The sequence below is a fragment of the Muntiacus reevesi genome, chromosome 13 (genome assembly GCF_963930625.1).
Source record: "Muntiacus reevesi chromosome 13, mMunRee1.1, whole genome shotgun sequence".
NCBI classification, from domain to species: Eukaryota; Metazoa; Chordata; class Mammalia; order Artiodactyla; family Cervidae; genus Muntiacus; species Muntiacus reevesi.
This window is the reverse complement of record NC_089261.1, coordinates 12813127-12826717: the sequence shown is the minus strand read 5'-3', so window position 1 is coordinate 12826717 and position 13591 is coordinate 12813127. Positions and strand designations below refer to the sequence as shown.

The following is a 13591-nucleotide window of genomic DNA, read 5'->3' as shown; positions in this document are numbered from 1 at the left end:
GCTTTATTTTCTCCCACACAGTAGTTTCAACCAAAGCCATCCACGTCCCCAACAACTGCCAGGAGCGAAAGCTGCCTTGGATTTCGTGTCCTGGGCCGTGGGGCTTAGGTGGGCCACTTGGCTTCTTTGGCATTTTAAGTTTTCTCATCTGTAAAAACAGGAGGCAGCGACTCTTAACCCACAGTTGTTGTATCTGGAAACGGTATGTTTAAAAGCCCTAGCACGTCGCAGGCACTCTGTCGTTGGTCGCTGGGGTGACAGCCACAATGACAGTGCCATGACGCTCCAGCCATTTGTTCTGGGGCTTCACAGGTAGTGGTTCTAAGATCTAACCCTAATCTTTCAGCTGTTTCAGAAGCCCACCTCTCTCGTCACATTCTCGGAAGGAACACGGGCCCACCATCACCCTTCCCCAGTCCCCCAGAGGATGCCGTTGTTCAGTCTCTGTCAGGTCTGACTCTTTTACGACCCCATGGACTGTCGCCCACCAGGCTCCTCTAGAGGTCCATGGGATTCTCCAGGCAGGAACACTGGAGTGGATTGCCATTTCCTCCTCCAGGGGATCTTCATGGCCCAGGGATCAAACCCATGTCTCCCGCATTGCAGGCACATTCTTTACCATCTGAACTACTGCGGAAGCCCCCACCCCACAAAGAAGAGTTTTGGTTTTGTTTTTTAAGCTCCTCGGGTCCTGGGACACAGCATTTCCTTGGCTGTGCAGATGTCTGTCTGGACAGCCTTGACGGGCTGTGACCTCCCCCTCGGCCTGCCGTCTCCCTGGGACAGGACCTCAGGTCCCTGGTCCCTGCCCTCGTCCCTTGTGGATTGAGGCTGCCCATCCATCCAGGCTTTCCCTGCCGAGCTCTCATAGCCCACTTCTCCAGGCCACGTGAGCATGGCTCTTTCAGCTTCTCTCCATCAGCTTTATTCTCCACCTTTTAATTATTTTCCTCGCCTTTCTCCGGACCCTCAGCTGCTTACCATGCACAGGGCGTCCACAGCTTGCAGTGCTCTGCGGAGAGGGAGGAATTAACCTCACCAGTCTCTCCCTCTGTCTGTCTCTCGCGTGCACACCCCCCCACACACCCACACACACACACACAGAGGCGAGCTCCCCTGAAAGGAGCCGGGGCAGGCGGTTGGAGCCCCTGTGGGCAGAGGCAGGGGGGTTGCACACAGTGCAGGGGTGGAAGGTGCTGGAACCGTCAGCCACCCTCACTGCGGTCTCGGCCAAGTCACTGGACCCCTCAGAGCCTGCACAGGGCAATCCTTGCCGCCCCCTACACTCGGCCTTCCTGCCTCACGCCAGACAGGGCCACATCCCAGGGACAGAAAGAAAGTCCCCACTCCTGAAAGTGGTCCCCTCCAGATAACTGAAGGGGGTGAAACACTGGGCAGTGGAGAGAGCTCCGGGTTCACATCAGACCCTCCCCAGCTCACTCTCCAGCCCTGCCGCCTACTCGCAAGAAGCACTGCCTCCCTGAACCTCAGTTTCCTCATCTGTAAAATGGGCATGGTGAGACCAGTGATAATGGATGTTGTGCTGTTGGTGTGTGTACCCTGTGGCCTGGCTCCTCCACCCTCCAGGTGTGGGGGTGATGTCACAGTGGTCGTGTCCCCCTTCCATTAGGCGTGCTATTTCTTCATTCCAAAGCTACCTTCAGACATCCACTCTGAGCCAGGCCCGGGGCGCCTCGCCACAGATCCAGTGATGAGCAAGATAGAAAGATGTGGTTTCCGCTCTCGCAGAGCTGGGTTCCAGCCCCAGGGGGAGGCAGAGAATTACTCGGGTGTCTACACAGCAGCGCCCTGAAGCACAGAGGGCCCTTGACCCCCAAGCAGATCGGCCAAGGCTGCTGCCCTGGGTCAAGGCCTGAGCGAACCTGGAAGCCGGGGCAGGAGTGGAGGGCCGGGCGGAGACACCAGCGCACCCGTAGGCTGTGTCTGTCCGGCACCCAGCACGGCCTGGATGCATACGGGTGCCTGCCAAGGTCCCCTGTGCCCGAGAGCCTTCTCAGACCAGGTTTGAATCCATCTGATGTTCCTGCCCCACAGCCCCCGTGGCTTTCTGAAGAACTTGGGGCCAAAGGGCCGCTTATATTTACCCAAAGGGGCCTGCCAGAAAGTGTGTGTGTCCTCTGCCTTCTGAGTCCAAGGCCAGCCCTGGAGGAGGCGCTGGGGCTTCGCTGGAGAAAGAGGCAGCCTGTCTGTCGTGGGGCGCGCCGGCCTTTAGGTGGCAGAATAAAGCAGGGTTTGTGGACTGGGCTCCGCTGGGCGCTCTCCCACCTCACCTTCCTCTCATCCCCACCTGCCCAGCCTCCGGGCCCTTCCAAGTCTGCCATGAGCCCCAACTGCGGTGGGGGGAGCTGGGAAGACTGACAGGGCGCCCTCCCCAGCCCCTCCCGGGAGTAGGCCGGCCTCCTCGCCAGCGGCACCCCCACCCCCCGCTCAGAGAGGGGCCAGGAGGGGGAGTGGAGCGGCCGGGCACGCGCCAGGGAGACGTGCAGATTCATTTTGAGGCCTCATAATGCCGCATTTACACACCATCCTGCCTCCAGAAATTGGGCTGGCCGATGCCTGGTCATGCTGGCAGGGCCGCGGGTTAACTCCTCGGATTTAGCTTAGATCATTTCATGAGAGCTTACAGCCTTACTGTGTTTTTTTCGCCCAATCTGTCTCTGGCCCCCGAGGCATCCTGGACTGTCATGGGTAGGCACATGTGCCCCAGCACCCGCAAGTGTGTGTAGATTTTCAAATAAAATAATACCTCTCTTCAGATGCCGCGCACATTAAATATTTATCGGCAGCAATCTTGTGCGTATATGTTTGATAAATGGACCTGAGGATCAGGTGGGGGTGAGGGGAGTGGGATAGGGTAAAAGCAAGGGAGGTCTCATCCTTTTGTCCCAGAATTTCTCAAAGGTTTATCCTTGGAGGGCAGGGGGTAGAAAGGAGGGGAGGGGCTGGGGGGATGGCCAGGGACCGTGTTTACCTGTCTGATCCCTATTGGGAGGGGGCGGGGGTGCGAGCCATTTTCTCCTCCAGAGCTTGGCCTGACTTCAGTTCAGTTGCTCAGTCGTGTCCGATTCTTTGCACATATCAAAACCCAGAGGCAGGCAGGAGAAGTGGAGTTCAGAGGGCGTGACTGTGTGTCATTCAAGCACCAAGCGCTGAAGGAGCTTCTCAGGTCCCGTGTCTGGGGTCAGGGACTCGTCCTGCTTACACAGTGCGGCCGTGGGGCGGGTTTCAGGTCAGGAGACCGTGCTGACCCCGAGTCCGGGGCCCCCGGCGCACACACGCGCAGGCCCTGGCCCTGGCCGCTGCCTCCCCAGCCTGGTCAGGTGTGCAGGAGGCTGGATCCCCGCCCCCCACTTGCTGAATATTTACCCCTGCCCCGCAATTCCCCGGGGGCAAAGGGCGGACAAGTGTGTCTGCCCATCAGAAAGGAAGGGAGAAGTCTCCATCAGCCAGGTCGTCCCCTTGCTGCCTGGTGTGATGACCAAGGCCGGAAGGGAGGAGGCCACCCACGCGCCCCCACCAGGGCACGTGCTGGCCAGTGGGGAGCCGACACCAACACGAGCGTGTGCACACATGTGAGGGCTCTAAGCACCCCGCTCTAATGACTGGCAAGGATCAGTGAGTGGGGATCGGTCCTGGCCCACCCTCACATCCGCCCCCCACCCGGCTCCAGTGCAGGCAGTTCTGAAACTCGCATGTTTTTGTTCCAGCACCTTCGGGGAGCTGAAGACCGTCCGCTTGCCGAAGAAGATGACCGGGACGGGCACGCACAGAGGCTTCGGCTTCGTCGACTTCCTGACCAAGCAGGACGCGAAGGTGAGACCAGGGCCCCTCCTACCTGGCCTCTCCTTTTGGGTCCGTTTTGCCAAAGAAGCAACAAGGCCTCTTAACAGATGAGGGTGCCCCCCCCCGCCCCCCGCCCATGTGGGTTTCCTCTCCACTGCTCCCCACAACCCTGCTAATTTGTGTGACGTCCTTGGAAGAGAGGCCCCTGGGTTTCGTGTTGGAGGAAGGGGCAGTTCAGGGTCAGACAGCAAGCGTGGGAGACACTGCGGAGAGTGTCGAGGGAAGCCGGCGGGTGGTGCTCAGTGAGGCCGCCCCCAGGCAGCCCAGCGGGGACCCCTCGGGCCACGTCTTTCCCCGCTTCTTCCCACTGCTGCCTGGGCTTCTGTTTTGTGCTGGTTTCAGGTGAGGTCAGGCCAGGCAGGTGCTGCCGTGTGTAAGCACGGGTGCAGAGCTACTTGAAGAGAGCTTTTATTTTAGAAGCAAGGTGGCCTCTGCGGGTCTGGGGCTTGGCGCACGGGGGTCCTGAGTCCTCGTCCTCTCTGCCCAGCAGCAGAGAGGGGCAGAGGCCATGTGACCCGGTTCATTCAGCTGTGTCCATGGTAGCTGGGCTCCCTCTGTGAGCCCGTGCCACGGCCTGCCCGCCCCCACCCCAGGGGCTTCCCTTGAGGGCTCAGTGCAGCTGGGGGGCAGTTCACACTGAGGGCTGGCACGCGCCCCGCCTGCAACGAGGCATCTTCGGAGAAGCAGAGTGTTGGTTGGGAGCACACCCGTTCGCCTGCTGCAGGGTGGAGCTGGAGGTAGCAGCTCAGGATCACAGCTGCGGCCTTTGTGGGCCCTGGGAAACACGCACGGGCAGAGAGGGTGCCCCGGGACCCCGGCAAGCCTGCCAGCCAGCCACCTTTGTCTCAGCGTCTTGAACTCAAGTGCCTGCTTTGTTGACACGTGGCCGTGTTTGTCCAGACATCTGCTCTTCTTTCTTCTTGCCTGGCAGCCCTTCCCTTGCCTCCCGTCCTCGTGGCAGGAGAGACCTCCCCCCCTGCATGCTGCCAGCCCATGCACAGCCTTGACACTCACCAGCACGGGGTGAGGGATCCCGGTGCTGGTTGGGCGGGAAGCTGGCAACAGCACATCCAGAGCATGGCTCTTAACGGCTGGCCACTCTGCTTTCTCAGCTTTGCCCTGTTCCTCAGTCTCCTCGTCTGTAAAAAATGGGACGATGATAGGTCCCACGGTCGCGGAGTGAAGGCGGATGGTGACGTGGGTCCTGGCACGCGGGGCTCATGTGCGCCAGCCCAGGTCCCTTCAGGGCCACAGCCCTCCATCCGTGGACAGGAGAGCAGAGGCCTGCAGGATGGTGCTTTCTCCACTGCGTCCATCGAGCCCTGAGCTTCCATGTTTGTGTAGAACTGCCGTCATCGTCTCTATGTCAGGGAGACTGTGACCGGAGGAAAAATGAAGGGGCTTCACTCCTGGTCCCTAAATCACACCTTTTATTCAGGGACAGCTGGGTTTCCCAGGTTGCTCAGTGGTAAAGAATCTGCCTGCCAGCGTAGGAGACGCAAGAGACACAGGTTCAATCCTAGATCAGGGAGATCCCCTGGAGGAGGGCATGGTGACCCACTCCAGTATCCTTGCCTGGAGAGTTCCATAGACAGAGGATCCTGGGGAGCTACAGTCCGTGTTTCACCAAGAGTTGGACAGGACTGAAACTCCTTAGCATGACACAGCACAGCTAGGGCTGGCTGTCAGGGCACAGACTCCACAGCCAGGACCCTAGTACTTACCCGCAGCGTGACCTTGAGGGGGTCCTACGTGCCTCAGTTACCCGCCGTATAAAACAAGAACGGGATTTCCCTCATCCCGGTGTCGTGAGGTTTGGATGAAGTGATAGTCTCAGAAGGAAATTTGCCCCCGTGAGCTCTGTGTGTTAGCTGTAATGAGAAGGAGGATGGTGAGGGTGATGGTGGTGATGATTTGAGAAGGCGGCCTAGAAGGAGCAAAGAGAAAGTTGTCAGCACTCCTCCAGCTGGAAGCCGAGGCCTCTCCCCAGAGCTTGATGGCAGAATTAACGTGACTGTCAGTGCCCAAAGGGTGGGACCAAACATGAGCTCCCAGCCTTGAAATTCCACGTGCCCCCATCCCCAGGACACAGTCAGTATCGCTTTGTTCCCTGGGATCATTAGAACGGGGCAAGGGGGTGGGAGTCCGCAGGTGGGCAGGGCAGTGCCAGCGCCCACTTGGCCAGCACCCCGCACTGGAGGCCAGGCTGCAAATGTCCTCTGCCAAGCCCAGCACAGCCCTCTGCCGATTCATGGAGGTGGCTCCTCCTCCCCTGCCCACCCCCGCCCCCGCGCCTTCTCTCCCTTCCATCCTGGGCTCCGGGAGGAGAAAGGGCAGCCGAGGACAGCGAGGCTGCAACCCCACACCCCTCCGGGACTGGCTCTCGCTGACCCTCACCTCAGATAGGCGGCAGCCTGGCTCCGGAGCTGCCCAGGCCCCGACATCCCCGCCTCTCGCAGCGTCGGGACGGTAGGCCCTTTGTGCCACCGAGGAGGAGCGAGCTGGTCTCCCGTAAAGTCTGAACCCACCTGGAGCGCGTCTCTCCTGCAAAGATCCCTTTGCTCTTTTTGCTTCCGGAGGAGCCGCTGTGGCTTCTCCCTCTCCTTCTCCCCGTCTGTCTGAAGAACTTTATTGTCTCCCGAGTGGAACATTCAGCGCTCTCCACTGACCCACAGCGCCATGCGCGCTGCATATCAGTGAATAGAATTCTGAATATTGTAAATACCTGGTTAGCTCAAGGGTGGGCGTGAGTTTGAAGAGGGAAAGCAACGCTGGAAGGAGACATTGAGTTAGAAAACCCCGGAGATCCTTTTTTTCCCCTTCTCCAAAGACAGCACTCATGGGAATCCCAGGGCTGGCAGAGGGGCCTCCAGGACTTCTCCCCCTCCCCCATTTCTTAGGGCAAGCACCCTCCCGACCCCCAGTGGTTCTCCCTTTGAAGACCTGCCTTAGAAACCCTTTCCAGTTCTTGACTGAACCCTGACCACTTGGCTGTCTCCCCAAGGGCTTCATTTCATCCCCGTTTTTCTCACCCACGTGAAGATGAGCAGTCAGGCACTGTCTTGACATCAACAGCGAGTGAACCTGAAGATGTAAGCCTCCCACGGGGGCCCCAAGAAGTCCTCAGACAGGAGAAAAGGCAAAGGGGAGGAAAAAAGGGGGAGGGGGACTCCTACGAGGGGTGGAGGCAGGGAAGAAGTAAAGGCTGATTGCAGCACCTCGGGTCTGGAGAGCAGTGAGGAGACGAGGGCAGTGAACCCAAGTGTGTAACTCGGCACAGGGCTCCTCCCTGGTACCAGCTGGTCCACCTCACCAGCCGACAGAGGAGAGAGTTAGGCTCCTTGGTCAGTCCCCGGAGGTATCCCTGCAGCACCCAGGTCTCTCTTTGGGCCCCGCGCACAGGCCATCTGCGTCCTCCCCGCCCCCAGGGATTCTCAGCCTTCTGACCTTGCTCCATGACCCCGTGTTCCAACCCAGCACATCCTGGGGAACTCCATCATCTGTCTGCCCCCCACCCCGAGGGTCAAGCGTACACCCCCAAATAGGAAAGAGAATGCTAGCGCGAGGCTCCACGGAGAGCTCGGGGTAACCAGGCAACTGAGGACAATAGTCAGAGGCTGCAGCCGGCCGGGCAGGCTTTGTGTGTGACACGTACTCGGCACACGCATTGTCTCGTCCCAACCTGCGGCAACCCTGGAATGCGAGAGGGGCTTGCGTTAACTCGCTCCCAGGTTTCTCCAAGCACTGGCTAAGCTCTGTGCATACAGGGCCGTGGGAAGCCGGGACCTGGCTCTTGCTGAGATGCTAAACTGGGGGTGGGACCTGACCGTCAGCCCCTGTCACAGGCTCCCAGAGCTGGCAGGTTCTCCCAAACCTAGGGCGTTTCACCAGCCCCTGATGCCCCAGTCATAAACGTCAGCCCCTCTGAAAGGGCTGCTTATTACCTGAACCTCCAGGTGCAGTGAGCCTGCCTGTCTCAAAGAACCTTCCCCCACGTGCTGGAAGGAAGCAGGGATAAAGGTTGGTGAGGGCAGACGGGAAGTCCCGAATTCAGTGATCTTCTCCCATGGCCTGTGTCTGCCCTCACATGTAGAGGTGTTTGTAGTGTCTTAGGCTCACACAGTTCTCTGGGCCCTGATGATGTTTCTGGAAGGGGAGCTCCTTGGCACCGATTTAAAAAGCACATTCACTTCTAAAAGCCCATCTGGGCATTCGCATGTGTAGGCTTAAGGAAGCCATTTGACAGATGGAAAAACTAAGGTTCAAAGGGATGGGGCCACTTGGCCAGAGCTGAGAAACCCCACATGCCCATCTGATTCCAAAACACACGTGTTAGCACTTCCTCCCTTCATTCACGTATTCACTTAAAGCGAGTGTTGGCTGCAACCAGACGGTGCGCCCAGCCCCTCTGCCCCACACCCCCAACCAGCCCCAACCCCTCCCCAAAGAAAAGGACTCACCAATTAGACATTTTGGAGGAAGGCCAAAAGGCTGGACCTTAAAACGTCTCTTGGGAACAGGCCCAGGATGGAATCAGCTCCTCCGGGGGCCCCAGAGAAGTAGCAGGCATCCCTTTAGGGGCCTCCACAGCCCCAGTCTCCATCCAACCCTCCCAAGCCTCGGAGGAAGCAGTTTTCTACCTGGGCGGGCGACCTGGGATTCCAGACCAGCTGTGTCCCCGCCCATTGGCCGAGAGGCCACCAATAGCCATTGGGATTCCACGTTGAAGCCGCCACCTTCTCCGTCTTTACCTGGACCGCCAGTTGGTCACCGAGGAAGAAAAGCAGACTTGAGGCCCAACAACCAGAACATTCTTTTTTTTGCTTTTTCTTTTCCTCCCCATGCATGCTCCTTTAATTTCTCCCTTCCCCGAGCCCACCGAGCCTTTGTACTTTTGCAGTTGCAGCTGTTTTTATTTGCCGGCGCTGCTGTTGTTTTAAAAGGTCTATTTTCACATGGAATGTTATCCAATTAGCAGAGCAATGTGTTGGCTTAAATAAACACTTGGGGGGAGCCGGCAGTAGGGAGATGGGATGGCGGGCGGGTTGGCAGGCAGCGTTCTTCTCACTGGTAAACAGCCGCAGCTTTAATTGGGGGGTCGCGCCAGTTGACGTCTCCTTTCCCACTTCTCACTTTTCACATGCTGCCGGTGGGGGGGAGAAGGCAGGGAGGGGTGATGTGGGCACGCAGCCTCAGGCCCACTCCAGTTGGGGTGATGCTGAGTGTCTTGTAGGGGGAGTCCCATCGGGCCTCTCTGCACCTATGAACCTCGCCTTACAAATTCCACCAAAACAAGACTGGTGGTGGGAAGAGGTGATGGCGAGCAAGCCAGACAGAGCTTCTCAAGGCAGAGACAGCCACCTCCTCTCTGGGTGCCTGGCCGTGGTGCAGGCGCCGTCAACAGCGATCGCCATCAGGCTAGTGATGGTATGCCGTCTGCACACGTTTCCTTATCCGAGTGCAAGGACTGCGGAGAGTGCAGCCTGCTCCAAGGCCCCGAGGGAGTGCAGCCAGGGACTGGAGGGGACACGGCCCCCCAGGACTGAGGAATCCAGGCTGTGTCCTCCCCCGGGCGGCACATGTTCTAGAAAGGTAGGGCAGCACGGTGGTTAGCAGTGTGGCCTGTGAAATCAGAGCTGCCTCCTTCCATCCGTGTGAATGTACGCAAGGGGTTTCGTGTCCCCGCACCCCAAGTTACTCATCCCCGCAACCAGAAATAATAGTACTGCCGCTTGAGGCAGCTGTGAAGGTTAAGTGGAAGGATGCATGCCAAAGGATTGCCATAGGCTTTGGCAGAGGGCCCCAGAGAAACAGAGGCAGTGGTGTGCTCCGGGCCCCCTAGGGGTTGGGCACGCTGCACTTTGGAGACTGGGTGTCAGTTGCCTTTGTTTCCCTAACTGGGTGCAAATCCAGGAATTAGGGTGCTGTCCCCACTGGTCTGTTGAAGCATGTATGTTAAGTGTGTGTGTTAATGCCTGTGGGGTTTTTATTTATCTTTAGCGTCTACTGCACTGAGTCTTCATCACTGCGTGGGCTTTTCTCTCGTTGTGTCGAGCGGGGGCTACTCTCTAGTTGTGGTTCGAGAGCTTCTCATAGTGGTGGTTTCTCCTGTTCTGGAGCGCGGGCTCTGGGCGTGTGGGCTTCAGCAGTTGTGGCACTCAGGCCTGATTGCCTTGCAGCATCTGGAATCTTCCCGGACCAGGGACCAAACCCATGTCGCCTGTGTTGGCAGGTGGACTCTTAACCCCTGCCTGGACCAACAGGGAGTCCTCTTGCTGGTACTTTAATTGCAAGTTTTGCCTAGTTCCTATCATCAGGCCCAGGGCTAAAAGAAAACACGTTTGAATCCTCAGCCTTGCAATTCAGAGCAAGGATTTGGACTCAGCCAGCACATTTATGGGCTGAGAACCCGGGATCAGGACAAGCCACCCTCGTCAGACTAGCAAATGTTCATCCATCGTCACCAGGTATGAGTGGCCCAAAGCGTGCCCGCGTGCTGCCCGCGTCCCTCTGTCCCTCCGTGTGTCCTGAAGCTGCCCCACCCCCGTGGGGTCAGAGTGGAGGCCACAGGGCTCCACCGCTCTGAGAAGGGCTCGGGTTCAGATGTCCTCGTCTCGGATTTACTCTGTGATCTAGACCAGTTCCCAAGGAAAGGTAGCCAGCCCAGCCCAGCTGGATGGCCTTTCTGCCTCCCAGCAGCACAAAGCCATCATCATCTTGAAATCAGATTACCAGGAATTCCCTAGCAGTTCTGTGCTTGGGACGTCAGGCTTTTGCTGCCGAGGGCCCAGGGTTTAGTTCCTGGTTGGGGAACTAAGGTCCTACAAGCTGTTGTGGCATGGCCAAAAAAAGTAATGATGGAACTAAACTACCAAGGGCAGGATCTCAGAGCCCAGGAATCACAGGCCCTGAGTGTGTGCCAGGCGCTGGATTAAATGCCTAGTCAGGTATTCTCAGCCTCAGGAAGCCTGAAGCTCCACCACTTTGTAATGGAGAAAGCGAACACTCAGAAGTTTCTTGTCAGGTCACAGGCAAGAAAGCACCAAGACCAAGCTTTCCGCGCTGCTGTGAAGCACACGTCCATCGCCAGACCCCGCCGCCTCACTGCCTGGGCCCTCGGCTCCCTGGGCAGGGGGGCCTCTTTTTCTAGTGGCTTTCTTCTCCCTCTCCGAGGTCAGAGGCCATGTGTCACCTTCCTCTTCCCTGGTTCTGTCCCTTCATTTGCTCTTAGTAGGTTCTCCAGTGATGTTGAGTAGAGCTGAGCTGTGTGGATGGATGTATACAAGGTAGAGACATCTAGTCATCCAAAAGATTTAGACACACGGCCTAGAAAATGGGTCCCTGAGTGTTATTTAGAAAACCGCCCTCAGCTCCACAATATTGGACCTTGGAGTGACCCTGGGTGCTGGGTGGGGGGCCCCCAGTCGGAGTCACCAGTGTTGTACAAAGAACCCCATTTATTCAGGGGGCCAGCTCCTCCCCCGTGGAGGCCAGAAGCAGCTGGAAGATTTGCTAGAGCTCGCTTACAGGAGTCGAAGAGTGTTGACCCAGGGACAGAAATGATGTGTCCCTCAGGAGCACAGGACGCAGTCCAAAAGGAGACAGTACCGAACGTTCCAGGGCGGCGGCCCGTCCTCCCAGGAGCCACCAGCCCCTGGTGTCCAATGCCCTCGGCAGAGAAGGAGCCGCGGTCCCAGTGGGGCCAGTGCTCCAAGCTCACGTGGTCGTTCTTGGCTGGCACGGGCTGTGCTTCCTCCAGGCATCAGGGGCACAGATGGTTTGGGACAGGTTGGCGGCATCCGTATTCAGGTGGATCTGGCATGTGCTGAGAGATGCTGCCCTCCCTCTCGGCAGGAGACAGCAGAGGGGCCGAGAGATGCCGCGGTCTTCTCGGGACAGGAGGCCTGGCCTGGGTCCCTGAGACGGGAGTCCTGCCAAGGGCATCAAATGGGCTTTTGTTGCCAGGAGGCAGAGGCCCGTCTCCAGGGAGAGCGGGGGAAAGACCTCCTACCCGGCGCTGGAGGCCAGGGCTCTCGGGGGCCCGCAGTTGGGGGCTTAGGTCAGAGGAGGTGAAAGAGGCGTGCTTCTTGGATGGCCAGGGCAGAGAGCCGGGTGATGGGGACAGCTCCGGACCTAGGCCTGAGACCTGCTGTCTGAAGCGGGCCGTCCATCTGCCCGGGTCAAGGCAGAGGGACTTGAGGCGGCCATCTGCGTCAGCAAACAGAACCCAACCCCAGATGGTTCAAGGGAAGAGAGAATCGTGGAGGGGTAAGAAGGGCTCAGGGGCTCACCAGGGACCATGCAATCCACCCCCCTTCCAGGGCCAGTGACAGTGGGAGCTGCTGCCACCTTAGGCTAAGGGACCTTGAAGGGACAGGTGAGGGCTTGAGCTGTCAAGGGGGAGCCACCAGCAGGAGCTGTCATCCTAGAGGGAGGGAGTGAGCGAGAAAGTCCCCCGACCTCTCTGACCCCTCCCTCCAATCTCCCATATGCTTGTCCTAAATTCAACCCAGGGCCCGTGAGCCCTGGTTATCCCCTACGAGAGAGTCACCTCGGAGAAGGGGGCACAGAGGAGGAGCAGAAATAACCAGCATGGGCACATGGGATCGTGATAGGAAGTGGCCCCAAAGTGGCCCAGTTAGGGGTGGATGCCTTGTCTTCTGTGGCCTCCTCCTCTTTGCCAAACCACTGCATCCTTCGAGTTCCGTTCTGCACCTCAAGGCTTCGGTGGTGACTCTACTGGGGGACCTATCAGGTGTTGGGCCGAGTCCTAGTGGTCCGGGTGACTTCCCATCCTGAGGTCCTGAAGTCACGCATGTTGGGAGTGGGGTCTCCTGTCCATCTCGGTGCCACACCCAGGAGTATGTGTGTGTGTGTGTGTGTGGGTGGGTGGGTGGGTGTGTGAGGTCTTGCCCTAACCAAAGGCAGAGCCTCTGCCTTGATGGGACAGACGTACCCCTTTTCCTGCCGCCTGCATGAACTGAATCCAGGGGCTGGGAGAGCCAGGGCAGGATCCCTAAGTCCCAGGCAGCCCTCCGTCTCCAGCCGGGACCAATCTCAGCGTCCCTTCCAGCCTGGAGATGTTTTCGAGATCCTCGGTGGAGAAGACTCCAAGGCCTGTTCTGTACCTACTGAGCACGTGTTGTCCTGAGCCCTGTGCTGGGGGCAGCAAGGATAGCGGCCTCCCTTGGAGGTTCGGGTCGAACTGGGGAGTCCGGCACACGAGCAGGTGCTGTAAGACGGCTGGGGGCGCAGGGCACAGCGTGGGGCGCTGGAGTCTGTATGAGGGGAGCGGGGGGCCACCAGCAAGTCGGCTCTGACGAGGGGAGCCCTCCCGAGGCTGAGAATGTTGTGACGGCTCAGGGCTGGAGCCCCGTGGAGGTGAAAGGATAAGTAGGAAGGGCCTTGCCCTGCGCTGTGCTTAGTCCTCAGTCATGTCCGACTCTTTGCGATCCCGTGGACTGTAGCCCACCAGGGTCCTCTGTCCATGGGGGGTCTCCAGGCAAGAAAACTGGAGCGGGTTGCTGTGCCCTCCTTCAGGGGATCTTCCTGACCCAGGGATCATACTCTCCCTTTACAGTCTGAGCTCCCAGGGAAGCCCAAGAATACTGGAGTGGGTAGCCTATTCCTTCTCCAAGGGAACTTCCCGACCCAGGAATCAAACTGGGGTCTCCTGCTTTGCAGGCAGATTCTTTACCAGCTGAGCTACCAGGGAAGCCGAGAAGAA

The 13591-nt window shown here is 58.6% G+C and overlaps 1 protein-coding gene across 2 annotated transcripts in view; it reads left to right on the top strand.

The window, feature by feature from the left end:
• RBM19 (RNA binding motif protein 19) overlaps positions 1-13591 on the top strand; it is a 124286-nt gene that overhangs the window by 81129 nt on the left and 29566 nt on the right. For both annotated transcript variants that reach the window (XM_065904710.1, XM_065904709.1), the window contains exon 22: positions 3729-3834. In XM_065904710.1, coding sequence (XP_065760782.1) covers positions 3729-3834 — 106 coding nt within the window. The remainder of the gene's footprint in view (positions 1-3728; positions 3835-13591) is intronic.